The 19,058-nt window shown below is 43.3% G+C and overlaps 3 protein-coding genes across 5 annotated transcripts in view; 1 reads left to right on the top strand and 2 right to left on the bottom strand.

Annotated features, from left to right (window-relative positions):
• The window catches only part of LOC135546581 (glycerophosphodiester phosphodiesterase domain-containing protein 5-like), a 115,836-nt gene extending 112,495 nt beyond the window's left edge, over nucleotides 1–3,341 (top strand). For both annotated transcript variants that reach the window (XM_064975138.1, XM_064975139.1), the window contains one exon: nucleotides 317–3,341. In XM_064975138.1, the coding sequence (XP_064831210.1) occupies nucleotides 317–402 (86 nt within the window). In that variant the 3' untranslated portion in view covers nucleotides 403–3,341. The remainder of the gene's footprint in view (nucleotides 1–316) is intronic.
• Nucleotides 3,342–3,636: 295 nt separating this feature from the next.
• hspa13 (heat shock protein 70 family, member 13) lies at nucleotides 3,637–8,495 on the bottom strand. The gene is made up of 5 exons (XM_064975140.1): nucleotides 7,529–8,495; nucleotides 6,900–7,240; nucleotides 6,505–6,718; nucleotides 4,546–4,713; nucleotides 3,637–4,296 (listed from the first exon to the last, which is right to left on the bottom strand). Exons 1-5 carry the CDS (start codon nucleotides 7,551–7,553, stop codon nucleotides 3,707–3,709), a joined length of 1,338 nt encoding a protein of 445 aa, XP_064831212.1. The 5' UTR covers nucleotides 7,554–8,495; the 3' UTR covers nucleotides 3,637–3,706.
• A 105-nt stretch (nucleotides 8,496–8,600) lies between these two features.
• LOC135546583 (SAM domain-containing protein SAMSN-1-like) lies at nucleotides 8,601–18,347 on the bottom strand. 2 transcript variants are annotated; one of them, XM_064975142.1, is made up of 7 exons: nucleotides 18,153–18,347; nucleotides 17,227–17,436; nucleotides 15,364–15,478; nucleotides 11,641–11,792; nucleotides 11,313–11,525; nucleotides 10,776–10,923; nucleotides 8,601–9,689 (listed from the first exon to the last, which is right to left on the bottom strand). In XM_064975142.1, exons 1-7 carry the CDS (start codon nucleotides 18,207–18,209, stop codon nucleotides 9,529–9,531), a joined length of 1,056 nt encoding a protein of 351 aa, XP_064831214.1. In that variant the 5' UTR covers nucleotides 18,210–18,347; the 3' UTR covers nucleotides 8,601–9,528. The 2 variants fall into 2 exon arrangements, with proteins under 2 accessions (XP_064831214.1, XP_064831213.1); XM_064975141.1 differs by having other exon boundaries at nucleotides 11,641–11,797; nucleotides 15,363–15,478.
• Nucleotides 18,348–19,058: the final 711 nt, after the last annotated feature.

Below are 19,058 nucleotides of genomic sequence, written 5' to 3' on the forward strand. Positions count from 1 at the left end.
GTGTGTGTGTGTGTGTGACCTGCACTCCTCTCCACCTCCACTCTTCATCCTGCCATCTGTCCATCCTCCTCTGGCTGCTGTGACCATTCCATCCATCCCTCCCTTCCCACCTCCCTCTGCCTGCCTGCCCCCCCTCCCCCTCCCCAATCGCCCACAGAGTCCTGCATCATGTATAAGGGCTCCTAGACAGCCCAATGTGGCCCACCAGCCTCTCCTGGTGGGTGGTGAAAGGTAAGTCTAATGGGGTTGCTGATGAGCACCTACTGATGTGAACACCTACTGATGTCCCTTCACTCTTCACTCTTCTACCTCCCAGAGGTGAGCAATGGTGTGGGCAGTGCTGAGGACCTGTACATGGAGAATGGCTTTGACTACTACAACAACGAAGGCATCTCCCATTGACTCTCACTCTACTAATGTGAATCTACTGAAAGACACCTGACTCTACTAGCATGTGGAAACTGAGTAAATTAAGACTTCCAAGTGACTGTCTTGTCTGTTCTGATTACTCTTGTTTTACTCAGTGTATCCAGATAGTTATTGGTTTGTTCCTCCTACTTACTAACTGATTGATTGACAGGCTGCTGTATTACTGAAGAATCGCAGGCAAGCACCACCCATTGCTTTGTACATTCTGTAAATAGGTTTGTTTTTGCTTGTTAAATACACTAAAACCACTTTTTATTGATTTGTCAGATTTGTGGCCTCTTCTCACCTCTAGATCACTTTTTTTATTTATTTTTTATTTTTTACAATTTGTTTGAAAATATATTGGCCCATTAAATATAGTTTTTCACTCAAACCTCCCGTGGGCAGTGATCGAATGGGCTCATGGGCCGGATCTGGCCAACGGGCCGTAGTTTGCCCACCCCTGCTCTAGATGCTTTGGAGGCCCCCCCCAGTTACCAATGCTAGTTCATTATTAAGAACCTATTTTTTTTTTAAACTGTTATTTACTTGCAGTCACTTTACAGCACAGCCAATTAGTTATTTAGAGGATTTTACTACTTGTGCAGCATTGCTCCTATTTCCTGCCACGTTTGGGTGCTATTCTAATTTTTAGGAACAAAAACAACACAAACAAGCTGTTTACAGAGGGTCCTGCCTTCTCCGACTAAGTGAAATATTTACATGATGTAAGATAATGATTTGAACAGCATTTCCTTCATCCATGCTTGTGACATACAATATCGAATGACTTGTGGAGCTGTGCTGTCTCAGGCAGGGCTTGTGTTCAGGCAGAACTGCTGGGTATGTTTTCGGTTCATTGTGAATGTTTTTGATTTTTAAAGGATGTGAACAGTGTATTATGGCAGAGATTTCACCACCTACCCCAAGTATGCAGTTCTACATGGAGTGTGTACATGTTACAAACATGTATATGCTATGGCTGTCTGAGGATTATATTGGAAATGTGATGCATAATAATAGCAATAGCGTTGAAGTTTGAGTCTCAAGTCATTTAAATATTTTGCAGACCAACTTCTCAATGGCATTTGATCAACAAACTGCGCCATATAGAGTGACATTAAAGGGTATCTTTTATGTCGTGATGAAGTGGAGTATGTTATATTAACTGTGAAAATAATGCTCAAGGCTGTTGGAAGGGACAATGCTGAGTATCAGAATAGTTCACACAGGGTCAAGGAATGGATTGACTTGTGTTCATTTACTCCTTTGGTATTTGTGTGCCTCAAAGTCAACATTAAAATGCTTCTGATACCAAAGTGAAATCCTTTTATTGTGATTTTTCTAGATGGAAGATAACCAACACCATTTAGGTTGTTGTTACTGTTGACTGTGTAGCTTTAGCTCATGTCAACCATATTCCTACTGTATGTGAACGCTTGATGTACAGTGCCTTCAAAGTATTCACACCCCTTGACTTTTTCCAAATTTTGTGTTAGACTGAATTTAAAATGGATTAAATTGATTGGCCTACACATAATACCCCATGATGTGAGTGGAATTATGTTTGTATTAAAAATGAAAAGCTGGAATGTCTTGAGCCTATGTATTTAACCCCTTTATGGCAAGCCTAAATAAGTTCAGGAGTAAAAAGTCACATGTTGCATAGACTCAATCCAAGTTTGCAAAGCTCTTACACTTACCCAGAAATACTAATCTTGCTACCAAAGGTGATTCTAACAAGGGGTAAATACTTAGGTATTTCTAAAAACGTTCACTTTGTCATGGGGTAGTGTGAAGAAACCAATCCATTTTGAATTCCGGCTGTTACACAAAATGTGGAATAAGTTGAGGGTTATGAATACTTTCTGAATGTACTATGCAGTAGCCCATGCCAGTAACTAAACATACTGATGTTTTTCCATCAATTGTACAGTTACGTGGCAAGATGTTACCACATTGCTGAAGAAGCTAGTGAGTGACAATGGTAAATGCAATTTTCACGATTTTCAGTTGGTATGTGCTGGGAACGTTATCACAAATGTCCTTTTATTTTTTTTCTTCCACCTGTACTAGAACGTCAGTATCATGGAATGCAGACAGCAAGATGCATGTTATTTTCTCTTACAGCAATGGCAATCTCTGTTGGGTCCTGAACTGTTTGAGTGTATATTAAAGCTGGCTTTAATTTTGTTCGCTGCTCTAGAAAATTAAATTGTATTTTGGGTAATTCAGGATTTATTTACAGCATGTAGTACAAGCAGATATCTATGGGAGCCATTTGGAGGAGCAAAATTTGCAGTACAAAAATCTTCATCTACATACTCCGTTGAAATGGAACGGTCCAGATAAATTCCTAGAACATATCGCTAGAGAACTGTGCAGTATCTGAGGCACGTTCAACAAGATATGCATGCAAACTGTTTACCTTGAACAAACCTCTAAAAGATATAGTATTTAAATGTGTTCACTGTGTCATGGAATGTCAATTGTCAACAAACATGTTTGTCCTATAATTCCAGGGGCTGTAACAGCCTCAACCACTACTGTCCACCTGCAGTCTTGTGAGACACGGTAACACTTCAAACAGGCACCATAAGCCTAGTCCTGTGTGTTTATGGCACTTACTTACACATCTGTCAGCTAGTGATTCTTAATTCAATTGCACCAGAATGATGATGCTGGCTAATAAGTTAGTGGAATACTGAGTATGTCCCTTATTTAGAAAATCTGTTAGCCTATGCTCAGCTTTGTATGGGTTATTGTTTGAATGTAAAGCTAGTAACAATGTGTGCAAAAATATTTGGTCCGAAACTAATAGCATTATGCCTTCATCAATAGGACTCCCGAAAGGACTAGTGGTTCTTCATATCAGGTGTCTTAAAAGCACAAAGCCTAATTGTGCAGCTCTCTGAGAAGGCACAGGCACGTTGTCGTCCACTGAAAAACAACACCATGTACACCCCCCCTCCTCACACAGTACAAGCACTAGAAATAAATAAATAAATATTTGAAGGTGTCTTGGCTGGTCACAGTTCTCTAGAAATAAAGGTTGTTCCCTGAGTTGAACACAATTTTCAATCTCTGACAGTTGGTCTAATAAGTTGGGTTGACAGTAAAAAAGTGATGGGTGTAATTTGAGTTTCTCTGTGAGAACATATTACAGCTGAAGATCATATTTTAACCTCATAATACTACCTTGTGAAGATGGAGAAGCACAATTAACAGTTAGAATGCAGACCATCCTTTAATATGGCAAGTATCTGTCTTGTGGCATCCTTGCTACCTCTAGACTAGATCAATTGAAGATGGTCTTGCGGAGGTGTCTGTTTGGGATCTCTATAGCGCTGACCTGTAGAGGCCAGGAGCCCCCCATGATGCCAGCCTGGATGGCCACCCCAGTCACCACTGCCAAGTCTGGGTCCACTGAGGTGTTGGGCTCCTTCCCAAAGTACTCACTGATCAGCTTCCTGATCCTAGGGATGCGGGTGGAGCCTCCCACCAGAACTATCTCATCCACCTCCTCCTTCCCCAGGTGGCCCTCAGCCAGCACTGTCTCTACGGGCGCCAGAATCTTCTGGAAGAGGTCGACGTTCAACTCTTCAAACAGCTCACGGGTGATGACTGCTTGGAAAATGACTGGGATTGGGTCCTTGGTGGGCCCCTGTGGTGGTTGCTTGGCGTCTCCTTGGGGCTCCAGGTGCAGGGGAACCCTGAGGTCGGCGCTGGGCTGCAGGGTGAGGTTGAGCTTGGCTGCCTCCACAGCCTGGCGGAGGTGGTGGATGTCCTCTTTGAGGGTGGGGGGAACACCGTACTGCTGGCGGACCCTCTCCATTGTGTACTGGAGCAGCCTCTGGCTGAAGTCCTGTCCCCCCAGCTTGTTGTTACCTGGGAAACGACAACAGCAAGGATCATTCTCTGAGCCCAAGAATACTATCGGAGTTGATTCCATTTCAGGTCATGTACTGTATGATTTGAATTAGTTGTGCTAATTGGAAATGGTCATCTTTAACTACAATATGGCAAATGTTCCACTTGTACTGTATGCCCAATTTAAAAACAGAAGATAAATGAAAATAACCAACTAAACCATGCATATCTACAACATAAGGAGTTGAGAGTAAATTAGCGTCTTACCTGCCATGGCTCTGGTGAGGAACATGCCCCCCTGTTTGTTGAGCAGAGAGACGTCCAGCGTTCCTCCTCCCAGGTCTACCACCAGCACGTTGAACACGTCCACCTTGTGTAACCCATACGCCATCGCTGCAGCTGTGGGCTCGTTGATCACACGCAGGATGTCCAGTCCTGAGTGGTGTAAACAGAACAATCAGATGTTAGTTATAGTGGGTAGTGTAGATTTGGTCAAAGCCCTTAGGAATCTTGATGTCCAATATTCTACTCTGTATGTATCAGTGCATTCGTAAAGTATTCAGACCCCTTCACCTTTTCCACATTTTATTACTTTACAGCCTTCTTCTAAAATTGATAGTTTTTTTTCCTTCTCAATCTACATAAAGACCATAAAGACAACGCAAAAACAGGTTCAGAAATGCAAATGTATTGAAATATCAAATTAACATAACTATTCAGACCCTTTACTCAGTACTTTGTTGAAGCACCTTTTGGCAGCGATTACAACCTGGAGTCTTCTTGGGTATGATGCTACAAGCTTGGCACACCTGTATTTGGGGAGTTTCTCCCATTCTTCTCTGCATATCCTCTCAAGCTCTGTCGGGATGGATGGGGTGCGTCACTGCACAGCTATTTTCAAGTCTCTCCAGAGATGTTTGATCGGGTTCAAGTCCAGGCTCTGGCTGGGCTACTCAAGGACATCCAGAGACTTGTCCCGATGCCACTCCTGCGTTGTCTTGGCTGTTTGTTTAGGGTCGTTGTGCTGTTTTCCCCAGTCTGAGGTCCTGAGCGCTCTGGAGCAGGTTTTCATCAAGGATCTCTACTTTTCTCCGTTAATCTTTCCCTCGCTTCTGACTAGTCTCCCAGTCCCTGCTGCTGAAAAATATCCCCACAGCATGATGCTGCCACCACCACGCTTCACCGTAGGGATGGTACCAGGTTTCCTCCAGATATGATGCTTGGCATTCAGGCAAAATAGTTCAAGCTGGTTTCATCAGACAAGAGAATATTGTTCCTCATGGTCTGAGAGTCCTTCAGGTGCCTTTTGGCAAATTCCAAGCGGGCTGTCATGTCTTTTACTGAGGATTAGCTTCCGTTTGGCCACTCGACCATAAAGGCCTGATTGGTAGAGTGCTGCAGAGATGGTTTTCCTTCTGGTAGGTTCTCCCATCTCCACAGAGTAACTCTGTAGCTCTGTCAGAGTGACCATCAGTTCCTTGGTCACCTTCCTGACCAAGGCCCTTCTCCCTCAATTGCTCAGTTTGGCCGGGCAGCCAGCTCTAGGAAGAGTCTTGGTGGTTCCAAACTTCTTCCATTTAAGAATGATAGAGGCCACTGTGTTCTTGGGAACCTTCAATCCTGCAGAAATGTTGTTACCCTTCCCCAGATCTGTGCCTCAACACAATCCTGTCTCGGTGTTCTACGGGCATTTCCTTCAACCTCGTGGCTTGGTCTTTGCTCTGACATGCACTGTCAACTGTGGGACCTTAGGTGTCCAATCAATGTATTTAAGTATTAAGTAACAGTTATTTTAGAACAAACACCTAATTATATCAGGGATTGACATTAAAGTCTAACGCAGTTGCACATCCGAAAATGTAAATTAGCTATTGATGAGCAGAAGTGACATATTGCCTGCCTTTCACCTACCCATAGGAGAGGAATCAGAAAGATCAGTAATTTAATTATTTGTATTTTGGTTGTTATCACAAAAAAAAATGTATCAGAGCAAGCTCAGCTCGCCATAAATGATGTCTTTCACTTACACAATGTGGATGAACCAGAGCAGGCTCAACTTGCGCTCGGTTTTACTTGCCCGGGCAATAGGGCAACCCTTAATGTCAATCCCTGTATGATAGACTGTTTCTAAAAGAGACTACACTAAACTGCTATACAGTGTAATTAATTCCTGTAGCAGTGTTTACACATCAGATATTGATACAGTTTTGCCAGATAGAGACTGACCGGCCAGGTTGGCAGCCCTGATGGTGTAGTTCCTCTGTCTCTCATCAAACTCAGCAGGGACAGAGATAACAGCCCTCTGAATGGGGACACCCAGGTGACGCTCCGCCATCTTCCTCATCTTCAGCAGCAGCCGAGAACCAATGAATTCCGGAGTAACTGTGAACGTCTGGTTGGTGGTGACAAAGAACTCTGCACTGCCATTGTTGTTTATCACCTGAAAGAAAGGTATTACAAATGAAAGTCAGCAGTCATTGATATAGCATATTTATACACCTGTAAATGTAAATGTAAATGTAATCACACATAGCTTATGTAGCCAAATGCTGATGATGTATTAAGTACTTTTCACCGTGGTGTATTGACTGTCAAAGTAACTATAGGAGTATGTACTGTACCTTGAATGGATAACGAGCACTTTCCTGCTCAAGGAGCTCTTGTTCGAATATCTTTCCAATAAACCGCTTGGCATCATAGATGGTGTTTTCAGGATTGCTGTCGGCCAGATTCTGACCCTCGTGACCGGCGAGGACTTCGGTAGATGTGAACGACACCGCACTCGGGATGCTCTTCCGCCCCTCCTCATCCCCTATCACCTCCACATCCCCGGTACCCGGGTGGAATACTCCTACGGAGCAGAAAGTGGTCCCCAGATCTAGGCCGATCACTTTGGGTTTCGGTGGAGGCAGATACTGCTGGCCCAGATAGCCAGCCAGAAATAAAGCCAGAATGACCGATCCTGCGACACGGAAGATAAAGAAATGACGTGGGTTTAGGGCTGGATGTTGACTACGTAGCGAACTAACAACTGGTACCGATAGCCTACTTATTTACATGTTAATTCAGCGTTGACAGTTCTGACACTTCGTTTACCTTTCCAGCTATTTTGACTACTGTGAATTAGGTAGCAACTAGCCCGCTGTTCCCACCGGTAATTTGTCAGCCCACTTGCTACTTACTATTAGCTAGCTAAACAGCTGGTTAGTTACACAACAACCAAAACACATTACAGTTAAATCTTACTTACCGATCATAGACATTTCCCCAGCCATTGTCAAGTATTGATCACCACCGAACTGAAACGTAGTAAAACAAAATCTAGGCTAATCGCCTCATCAGTTTCGGAATGGATGAATGTTGTCACTATTTACCACAGCCACTAAGTCATAAACCCCGCCTATATCTACAATGTATCTTCTTCAAATGCAATTTTAAACTTAACCCTTAAATACACCGCTAACTTTATGACTAACCATATCCTTTTTGCGATAGCCAATTGTGACTTTGTGACTGTAGTAATTAATGAAACCACTCTTGACCTGTTCTACGTTCAGAATAATGTGGATGAACCACAGAACTACACGTCACCATTATAGGGTGCGTTCGTAAATTTACTCTGGAGTGCCAGTGGACATTGCCGCTCTGAATTTACGAACGGGCAATCTGACAACGCTCTGAATTTAAAAACACGCAGAGCGTTGTCAGATTGTCTTTCGTAAATTCAGAGCGTTTCGCTCTCGGAGGGCACACTGGGCGCTATGGCCGAGGAGTATGGTTGATCCGAGCGTTCTGACCTCACAATGGAAGTGAAGCACCCAAGCTAACTGGCTAAAGTTAACTAGCATGCTAGCTACTTCCTGGCATAAATGAGAGAACACATCACTCTGACCATTTTTCTCGCCCTTTCTCGCGCTGGTTATGATGTGTTCATGTTATTCAGAGCGTTGGTGACACTGATAGCAACCATTTAATTACGCCTTTTTCCGAGGTTTACTGACACCGGCCATACTCAACGGGTGTTGAGCGTTCGTAAATGAATCAGTGACTGAGCGAATTTACGAACTCACCCATAATGTGGTCGAAAGCTTCTGGGTAACGTAGTCCAATCCATGCGTTATCGCTTATATATATACAGGACGAGAAAGCAAAGGAACAACCTTTCCCATGGTCGTTCAAATGAGTGTGTTCAGTGTCGTAACATTTTGAGGCATGCAACATGTAGCAATATTGTACAACTGCAACACCTTTTCTGTGCACATTTTGATTGAACATATATTATACATTCAGTGCAGTACAAATTAACAGATTAGTTAGACAGATGACTTGATGCATAAATACTTTATTAATGTGTGACATATTGCACGTATTGAGTTCTACAAGTATGTACATTTCACAGGAGGTTGGTGGCAACTTAATTGGGGAGGACGGCTTGTGGTAAGGGCTGGAACGGAAAAAGTAGAACGATATCAAATACATCAAACATATGGTTTCCATGTGTTTGATGCCATTCCATTCGATCGTTTCAGCCATTATTATGATCCGTCCTCCCCTCAGCAGCCTCCACTGGTACTGTACATTTTGTAAAAACTCCCGTGCACACACACACACGTTTGTTTTACTATCCTTGTTGGGATAAGGATAGTAAACAATGAATTTCCATTCAAAATCCCATTTTCCCTGACCTTAAAACTAACCTTAAACCTAACCTAACCCTAACCACAACCCCCTAACTCCTAAACCTTACCCCTTAAGCCTGAAATAGCCTTCTGTCACCACAAGGATAGTAATACCAAACACACACACACACCATAGTTTCCAGCACAATACACAAACATTAAGATTTGATTTAAGTCAAATATAATTTGTCAGGGGTGTCATTCCATGGAGGGCCTAGTGTCTGCAGGTTTTAGTTGTTTTCCTTTCAAGTAAGACATAAACTACCAGGTGTGGGGAGTTCCTTTCTAATTTGTGACCTTAATTCATCAACCAAGTACAAGGGAGGAGTGAGAACCCGCAGCTATTCGGCCCGCCGTGGAATGAGTTTGACACCTGTGCTTCATGTGAATGAATAGGTTAGATAAAAGGTGCATAAAAGAGGAATAAATTCATTTGTTTTAAGAAAAATTGGCTACATTTAACATTTAATTTATTAAATCCCATCTTGTTAAACCAAAGACAGACAAGACAAACATGGTGAGCCATTGTAATTTATATGTCAAAACCTGTTAGTTAGGATAGTCTGGCCTATCAGTGTGTGACTGGTTGGCTCTCTGTGTCCTCTTTGCTGTTTTCAAAGCACTCTGATAGAATAAAGCAGCCTGAGTCTCTTGGACAGTCGCTCTTCTCCACCTTCTCCACCTTCAAACTGTGTGATGAAGAGGGCTCCTCACTCTCCTTCACATCATCGCCTGCGAACACAAGAACAAAGCAGTCTGGTTGGTTGGATCCTCAGACCCAGAGAGACTTCTGTGGGTTGCCAGCTTAGCTGCCCCTATCCAAGTCAATTTAAATTAACTTTGGTTGCCATTCTCAAACCATCCAAATGTAATTAAGCTTGATTTAATAACTAGATTCATCCCTGGCTGGTAATCTTTGCCAGGGTTAGCCAACAGCCAGTCATGATATCTGGTTCAGCCAGGGTGGCAGTGCCATCTGTTTGGTCCGAAACTAGCCCACAGTCACGATATCTGGTTCAGCCAGGGTGGCAGTGCCATCTGTTTGGTCCGAAACTAGCCCACAGTCACAATATCTGGTTCAGCCAGGGTGGCAGTGCCATCTGTTTGGTCCGAAACTAGCCCACAGTCACGATATCTGGTTCAGCCAGGGTGCCAGTGCCATCTGTTTGGTCCGAAACTAGCCCACAGTCACGATATCTTGTTCAGCCATTGTGGCAGTGCTATCTGTTTGGTCCGAAACTAGCCCACAGTCACGATATCTGGTTCAGCCATTGTGGCAGTGCCATCTGTTTGGTCCGAAACTAGCCCACAGTCACAATATCTGGTTCAGCCATTGTTGCAGTGCTATCTGTTTGGTCCGAAATTAGCTCAAACAGACATGTATGACCTTAATTTAGACCAACATAAATGGAGTTATGTGGGGACACAAACATTAATAACCTTTATGCTAATTGTACGCATCCTGTTTTGTAAGCAGCTGACAGAAACGGTCTAGTATTGCTCATTTCCTAATCTGGATTGGAGACCAATCTTTCTGTTTCATTTTATGTTTCAGAGCCTTGCAGTGTTTTATAGAGGAAGACTTTTTTCATCTTTAAGCAGTTTCTCTCTGACTGGTGCCAACTCAGCAGGATGAGCAATTCTAAAATAATAGCAGCGATAAGCATCTGCTTATTATAACATACAAAGATCAAGATGTTACTTCCTGAGTGTAGTGCTGCGCATCATAACATGTCTGTGGTACAATTGGCTATTCCCTTTGCCCCAATATAAATACAGTAGGGCTAGGCTACAGTAGAAATTGGTTTTGCTACTCACTCTCTGTATACCTGCAGTCGACAGCAGCCAGCAGCCTGACTCTGTGTTCTGGATTCATCACGTTCAGCTCTATAAGGTGTTTCTCCTGCAGGTGCGTCAGGTCCTCTACTGTCTGGTAGCCATTCAGAAGCAGTGCAGATGCATACTCCTTGAATAAACAAGATACAGTTCCATCTCATCTACCTTTCATAATCTTATACTAATCTGTTCACATTTGAGTGCTTTAGGTTATGCTTATGCATATTAAAAATGTTTGTTGTGTATTTGAGACAAAACTGATTGGCTACTGTAAAGAGGAAAGAACAAAATGTGTCTGTATTTGGAAGTCATTTAAAGAGTCAGAGCTTGACCATGGCTAGAAGCTATCCAGCTTTTGTCAAATTAACGTCATTTTAGCTAACCATAACCCTTTTCCTAACCTTAGCCCAATTATTCTAACCTGCTAGGTTAATTCTCCTAACCTGCTACGAAAAGTCAAATCTGAAGTTAATTTGACAATAGATGGATCCCTTCTAGCCATGCCATCCGAGTACTCACCTCTAGATGTAGCCGCTCCAGTAGTTCCAGTAGTGTCTTTGGTCGTGGTCTCTTGCTCATCCTCTGAGGCCTGATGTTTGGCGCCTCCTCCTCTCTTTCTTTCTCCATGAGCATGTCAACATAGATGAACTTGAAATTGCCCACTTTGTTGTTCAGAATCCCTGTCCATATGCCCATGGGAGGTTTACTGATGATGCTGATAATGTCTCCAACCTGGGAAGAGACATCAATAGATTGGACTCATACATATAGATCATGAAACAGCACTTACAAACAGCTTTCATAGCATTGCATAATACACCCACTGGAAACATTATCTTCGGTCTACCTTGAGTTTGAGGGAGTCAGTGTCATATGGGCTGGGAACAAAGTCTGTGTGGACCCGTGCTCTACCACAGAGGTGTCCGTTGTAGGAGCCGTCCTCTTCTAGTTTCAGACTGTCTCTGGTACTGGAGCCATCTGAGACGCTGGCCAAACCACCTGAGCCAACAGGGGACAATACATCACAATATGATTACACTGCACATATTTACCCATGGACCAAGAATAGGTTGTGTGTGTATCCTTGTGTTGGAGGGAAGGTTAGAAGCCTATTCTAATATTGTAATATGATGGTAATAATAAAATAAAATGTTATTTGTCACATACGCCGAATAGAACAGTTGTAGACCTTACAGTGAAATGCTTACTTACGAGCCCCTAACCAACAATGCAGTAAAAAAACGAATAAGAAATAAAAGTAACAATTAAAGAGCAGCAGTAAAATAACAATAGCGAGACTATATACATGGGGGTACCGATATAGAGTCAATGTGCGGGGGCACCGGTTAGTCAAGGTAATTGAGGTAATATGTACATGTAGGTAGAGTTATTAAAGTGACAATGCATAGATGATAACAACAGAGAGTAGCAGTGATGAAAAAAAAGGGAGGGGGGCAATGCAAATAGTCAGGGTAGCCATTTGATTAGATGTTCAGGAGTCTTATGGCTTAAGGGTAGAAGCTGTTTAGAAGCTTCTTGGACCTAGACTTGGCGCTCTGGTACCGCTTGCCATGCGGTAACAGAGAGAGCAGTCTATGACTAGGGTGGCTGGAGTCTGACAATTGTTAGGGCCTTCCTCTGACACCGCCTGGTATAGAGGTCCTGGATGGCAGGAAGCTTGGCCCCAGTGTTGTACTGGGCCGTATGCACTACCCTCTGTGGTGCCTTGTGGTCAGAGGCCGAGCAGTTGCCATACCAGGCAGTGATGCAACCAGTCAGGATGCTCTCGATGGTGCAGCTGTAGATCCTTTTGAGGATCTGAGGACCCATGCCAAATCTTTTCAGTCTCCTGAGGGGGAATAGGTTTTGTCGTGCCCTTTTCACGACTGTCTTGGTGTGCTTGGACCATGTTAGTTTGTTGGTGATGTGGACACCAAGGAATTCAAAGCTCTCAACCTGCTCCACTACAGCCCGTCGATGAGAATGGAGGCGTGTTCAATCCTCTTTTTCCTGTAGTCCACAATCATCTCTGTTGTCTTGTTCACGCTGAGGGAGAGGTTGTTGTCTTGACACTACACGGCCAGGGTTCTGACCTCCTCACTATAGGCTGTCTTGTCATTGTCGGTGATCAGGCCTACCACTGTTGTGTCATCGGCAAACTTAATGACGGTGTTCGAGTCGTGCCTTGTCGTGCATTCATGAGTGAACACGGAGTGCAAGAGGGGACTGAAAATTCACCCCTGAGGGGCCCCTGTGTTGAGGAAAGGCGTGGCGGATGTGTTGTTACCTTCCCTTACCACCTGGGGGTGGCCCGTCAGGAAGTCCAGGATCCAGTTGCAGAAGGAGGTGTTTAGTCCCAGGGTCCTTAGCTTATTGATGAGCTTTGAGGGCACTATGGTGTTGAACGCTGAGCTGTAGTAAATGAATAGCATTCTCACATAGGTGTTCCTTTTGTCCAGGTGGGAAATGGCAGTGTGGAGTGCAATAGAGATTGCATCATCTGTGGATATGTTAGGGCGGTATGCAAATTGGAATGAGTCTAGGGTTTCTGGGATAATGGCGTTAATGTGAGCCATGACCAGCCTTTCAAAGCACTTTATGGCTACAGACGTGAGTGCTACGGGCCGGTAGTCATTTAGGCAAGTTACCTTAGTGTTCTTGGGCACAGGGACTATGGTGGTCTGCTTAAAACATGTTGGTATTACAGACTCGGACAGGGAGAGGTTGAAAATGTCAGTGAAGACACTTGCCAATTGGTCAGCGCATGCTCACAGTACACGTCATGGTAATCCGTCTGGCCTTGTGAATGTTGACCTGTTTAAAGGTCTTACTTACATCGGCTGCAGAGAGCGTGATCACACAGTCTTCCGGAACAGCTGATGCTCTCATGCATGTTTCAGTGTTATTTACCTTGAAGCGAGAATAGAAGTAGTTTAGCTCATCTGGTAGGCTCGTGTCACCGGGCAGCTCTCGGCTGTGCTTCCCTTTATAGTCTGTAATGGATTACAAGCCCTGCCACATCCGAGAAGCGTCAGAGCCGGTGTAGTACGATTCAATCTTAGTCCTGTGTTGACACTTTGCCTGTTTGATGGTTCGTCGGAGGGCATAGCGGGATTTCTTATAAGCTTCCGGGTTAGAGTCCCGCTCCTTGAAAGTGGCAGCTCTAGCCTTTAGCTCAGTGTGGATGTTGCCTGTAATCCATGGCTTCTGGTTGGGGTATGCATGTACGGTCACTGTGGGGACGACGTCATCGATGCACTTATTGATGAAGCCAATGACTGATGTGATGTACTTCTCAATGCCATCGGAGCAATCCCGGAACATTTTCCAGTTTGTGTTAGCAAAACAGTCCCGTAGCTTAGCATCTGCTTCATCTGACCACTTTATCATTCATTGAGTCATTGGTGCTCCTGCTTTAATTTTGGCTTGTAAGCAGGAAACAGGAGAATAGAATTATGGTCATATTTGCCAAATGCAAGGCGAGGGAGAGCTTTGCATGCATCTCTGTGTGTGGCGTAAATGTGGTCTAGAGTTTTTTTCCCCCTCTGGTAGCACATTTAACATGCTGATAGAAATTTGGTAAGACCGATTTAAGTTTTCCTGCGTCAAAGTCCTCGGCCACTAGGAACGCCGACTCTGGGTGAGCGTTTCCTGTTTGCTTATGGCGGAATACAGCTCATTGAGTGCAGTCTTAGTGCCAGCATCAGTTTGTGGTGGTATGGAGACAGCCACAAAAAATACAGATGAAAACTATCTAGGTAGATAGTGTGGTCTACAGCTTATCATGAGATACTCTACCTCAGGAGAGCAAAACCTTGAGACTTCCTTAAATATCTTGCACCAGCTGTTGTTTACAAAAATACATAGTCCGCCACCCCTTGTCTTAGCAGATGCCGCTGTTCTATCCTGCCGGTACAGCATATAACCAGCCAGCTGTATGTTGATAATGTTGTCGTTCAGCCACGACTCCATGAAGCTTAATATATTACAGTTTTGAATGTCCAGTAGTTTAATCTTTCGTAGGTCATTGATTTTATTTTCCAAATATTGCACGTTTGCTAGCAGAATGGAAGGCAGTGGGGGTTTATTCGATCACCTACGAATTCTCAAAAGACAGTCCGCCCTCCGGCCCATTTTTCTCTGCTTTCTCTTCACGTTTCCAGGAAAGTAGTACGTCATTCACGTTGGGCTCGTCGGACTCGTTAAAGGAAAAAAAGGATTCTGCCAGTTCATGGTGAGTAATCGCAATTCTGATGTCCATAAGAGAGCAGCAACATTATCAGTCATTAGAGAGCAGCAACATTATCTACAAAATACAAAATAAGTAAAAAAACAAGTTACAAACAACGCAAAGAAAGAAACAAAAAAAACACAATTGGATAGGAACACGTAAAACGTCAGACTTCTTTTCCGGGGCCATCTTAATAATATGGTAATACAATGGTAAAATAAAATAAATGAAAACACATCACATTAGCTTATTCTTCATTTACAAACATGTAACTTCATTTACAGACTTGTATGAGGAGAGACATGACTTTCTGTTGACATCCCTGTGGAGAGGACTTACTGGAGGAGCTCTGTCCGCTGCAGAGGCTCTCCAGAGAGTTGGTCTCTTCAGAGCCTTTCTCAACAGGAGGACTGCTCTCTGTTTCCTCCTCTAGGTCTCTGTCAGTGTCCTCACCCTGCATGGGGAAATACAAGATGGACAAGCCACTATGTGAGTAAGCTAAATCATTTCAGGGTGGATTCCTTTGCTATATAAATAACAGTGCTATTTATATAAGGAAAGAAGTGTCATTAGGTTAACAATTCAACATAGCCACTTACAAATACTGACTAGGTTGTTGGATACTATTTTGTCACTTAGACCTAATTTCAATACTAATTGAGTCTTGCTTGGCCAGACTTACATTACATGACCAGAAGTATGTGGACACCTGCTCATTTGGCCCTGTCCGGGGATATCATCGGATGGGGACACAGTGTCTCCTGACCCCTCCTGTCTCAGCCTCCAGTATTTATGCTGCAGTAGTTTATATGTCGGGGGGTCAGTTTGCTATATCTGGAGTACTTCTCCTGTCTTATCCGGTGTCCTGTGTGAATTTAAGTATGCTCTCTCTAATTCTCTCTTTCTCTCTTTCTCTCTGAGGACCTGAGCCCTAGGACCATGCCTCAGGACTACCTGGCATGATGACTCCTTGCTGTCCCCAGTCCACCTGGCCGTGCTGCTGCTCCAGTTTCAACTGTTCTGCCTGCGGCTATGGAATCCTGACTTGTTCACCGGACGTGCTACCTGTCCCAGACCTGCTGTTTTCAACTCTCTAGAGACAGCAGGAGTGGTAGAGATGATCGGAGTGGTAGAGATGATCGGCTATGAAAAGCCAACTGACATTTACTCCTGAGGTGCTGACTTGCTGCACCCTCGACAACTACTGTGATTATTATTATTTGACCATGCTGGTCATTTATGAACATTTGAACATCTTGGCCATGTTCTGTTATAATCTCCACCCGGTACAGCCAGAAGAGGACTGGCCACCCCTCATAGCCTGGTTCCTCTCTAGGTTTCTTCCTAGGTTTTGGCCTTTCTAGGGAGTTTTTCCTAGCCACCGTGCTTCTACACCTGCATTGCTTGCTGTTTGGAGTTTTAGGCTAGGTTTCTGTACAACACTTTGAGATATTAGCTGATGTACGAAGGGCTATATAAATACATTTGATTTGATTTTGATCCAGCCGAAGCTTGGTATTGCGCATGGTGATCTTAGGCTTGTGTGCGGCTGCTTGGCCATGAAAACCCATTTCATTAAGCTTCCAACTAACAGTTATTGTGCTGACGTTGCTTCCAGATGCATTTTGAAACTTGGTAGTGAGTGTTGCAACCAAAGACAGACGATTTTTACGCATTACGTGCTTCAGCATTCGGCGGTCCCGTTCTTTGAGCTTGTGTGGCATACCACATCGCGGCTGAGCCGTTGTTGCTCCTAGGAGTTTCCACTTCACAATAACAGCACTTATAGTTGACCAGGGCAGCTCTAGCAGGGCAGAAATTTGAAGAACTGACTTGTTGGAAAGGTGGCATCCTGTGTCCGTGCCACATTGGAAGTCACTGAGCTCTTCAGTAAGGCCATTGTTTGTCTATGGAGATTGCATGGTGGTGGGCTCGATTTTATACACCTGTCAGCAATGTGTGTGGTTGAAATGGCCAAATCCGCTAATTTGAAGGTGTCCACATACTTTTGTATATATAGTGTATTTTACAAGAGTGTTCTTATGACATAGGTAGACGTCACAATGGTGCATTTGAGTATGTGGGTTATAGCCAGTCAGATGGAAAATACACAATATTTTAAGAGCTCTAGATGTTTTTATACACTACGCAAATATAAGTACTGTGTAGGATGAGAAAGAGGCAGTCTGTAGTGTAACTCACAGCTTCCTCAGAGAAGGTTTTGGAGTGCTTCTTGCCCATCTTCCTGCGCATGGTCAGAGAGATGGCCTTCATCTTCTTCCCTAGGCTGCCTTGTTTGGTCTGATCAGAACTCTCACATCCAGACTCCTCTGTCACTGTTGTTACATTTTCCTCTAGTCTGGCTGGTGATGGTTGTCTGATGCCGTCAAATCGCCCAAAACTGGTGGAGCGCTGCATGGAGAGATCACAGATGACAGATTGAATATGTGTTTGCCACAGTGGCAGCAGGAGTCAGGACTCAATCTGGAACATTATGCAATACATGTTGCACACCCATCCCACCAAATCACTATGGGTTTTTAATGATTTCCATTCCTTTTATGTGTCTTATGACATAGGTAGACGTTTTTATACACTACGCAAATATAAGTACTGTGTAGGATGAGAAAGGGACCAAATCAGTGGAAATGAATTATTTTATCCTACTCCCTTGATTTACAGTAATACTGCGCCATTGTCTTGAGCAATGTCTTGAGCCTAGAAGTCTGGCATGTGAGGCTTCTTGAACTCAATCCCATTTGCACTATACGTGTACCTCTATCATGATGTGCTTGTGAGGTACAGCTAATAGATTTTCATAAACCTAAAAGTATTTCATGAATAATTCCAGTAAATCCCTATTACATACCAGGACCCCACACTGCAGCAATCTAGCGAACCTTTTGAGTCATTTGACGGACCCTCCCCCTGCTCACAACTTTGACCATATATCTGCTGCACTTCTACTCATCATCAGTCAAAGACACTGCTTCTCCTTTTAGTTAGAATCACATTTTAGTGCTAACTATTGTGGGTAGTTAGCACTAAAGAGTTGTCAATTCTACACAAATAGTTATCAATTCAATGTATTTAAACGTGCTACTTAGAAATAATGTGTTTCCACCTACCTTTGGTTTACTGGGCTTTGGTTTGTCTGAAACATTTGAGGCTGCCCTCTGTAGCATTTTGTGTTGATGTTGTTTGGTTTTAGAGTTCAGTCTAACGTAATCTTAAAGAAGCCTATCTGTACTCTGACCAACTCTGATGGTAGTTAAGTCTTAACTGCATTAAACTAACCCAGAACGAATGCTTGGCTTCCTCAAAATGACAGGATGTGACATGTGAGGCAATCAACATTCTTTCTATTACCACGGTATCCGTTTCAGAAGGGGAAAAAACACATTCTGCTAGATGAGCACTTTGCGGTCTCTCTCTAAAAACATTTTAATTTCTAGGAACACTGTGATGAAGGTGACATAATTTTAGAACCTAGTTACCATTGGTGGTTGGGCTACATTTGCTGCATGACTCACACCTGGCATAGGCTATACAGAGCCTTCAGAAAGTATTCATACCCCTTGACTTATTCCACATTTTGTTGTGTTACAGCCTGAATATATTTTTTTTCTCACCAATCTACACACAATACTCCACAATGACAAAGTCTTTTTTTAAAGTAGGACATTTTTGCTAATTTATTGAAAATTAAATACAGAAATATCTCATTTACATACGTATTCACACCCCTGAGTCAATACATTTTAGAATCACCTTTGGCAGTGATTACAGCTGTGAGTCTTTCTGGGTAAATATTTAATAGCTTTGCACACCTGGATTATACAATATGTGGACATTATAATTTTTTTAAATTCTTCAAGCTCTGTCAAGTTGGTTGTTGATCATTGCTAGACAGCCTTGCATTAGATGTTAAAGCCGAGTCAAATCTCTAACTAGGCCACTCAGGAAAATTCTTGGTAAGCAACCACAGTGTATATTTGACCTTGTGTTTTAGGTTATTGTCCTGATGAAATTTT

Source organism: Oncorhynchus masou, chromosome 9 (genome assembly GCF_036934945.1).
Source record: "Oncorhynchus masou masou isolate Uvic2021 chromosome 9, UVic_Omas_1.1, whole genome shotgun sequence".
Classification (NCBI taxonomy): domain Eukaryota; kingdom Metazoa; phylum Chordata; class Actinopteri; order Salmoniformes; family Salmonidae; genus Oncorhynchus; species Oncorhynchus masou.

Coding starts and splice junctions, on each gene's coding strand:
- hspa13 (XM_064975140.1), bottom strand. CDS start 7,553: ATGGCTGGGGAAATGTCTATGATCG. Junction 6,719..6,899: donor GTGCTCGTTATCCATTCAAG/GTACAGTACATA, acceptor CCTTTCTTTCAG/GTGATAAACAACAATGGCAG. Junction 4,714..6,504: donor CAGGGCTGCCAACCTGGCCG/GTCAGTCTCTAT, acceptor TACACCACTCAG/GACTGGACATCCTGCGTGTG.
- LOC135546583 (XM_064975141.1), bottom strand. CDS start 18,209: ATGCTACAGAGGGCAGCCTCAAATGTTTCAGACAAACCAAAGCCCAGT. Junction 15,479..17,226: donor AAACCTTCTCTGAGGAAGCT/GTGAGTTACACT, acceptor TTCCCCATGCAG/GGTGAGGACACTGACAGAGA. Junction 10,924..11,312: donor TGGAGCGGCTACATCTAGAG/GTGAGTACTCGG, acceptor TGTTTATTCAAG/GAGTATGCATCTGCACTGCT.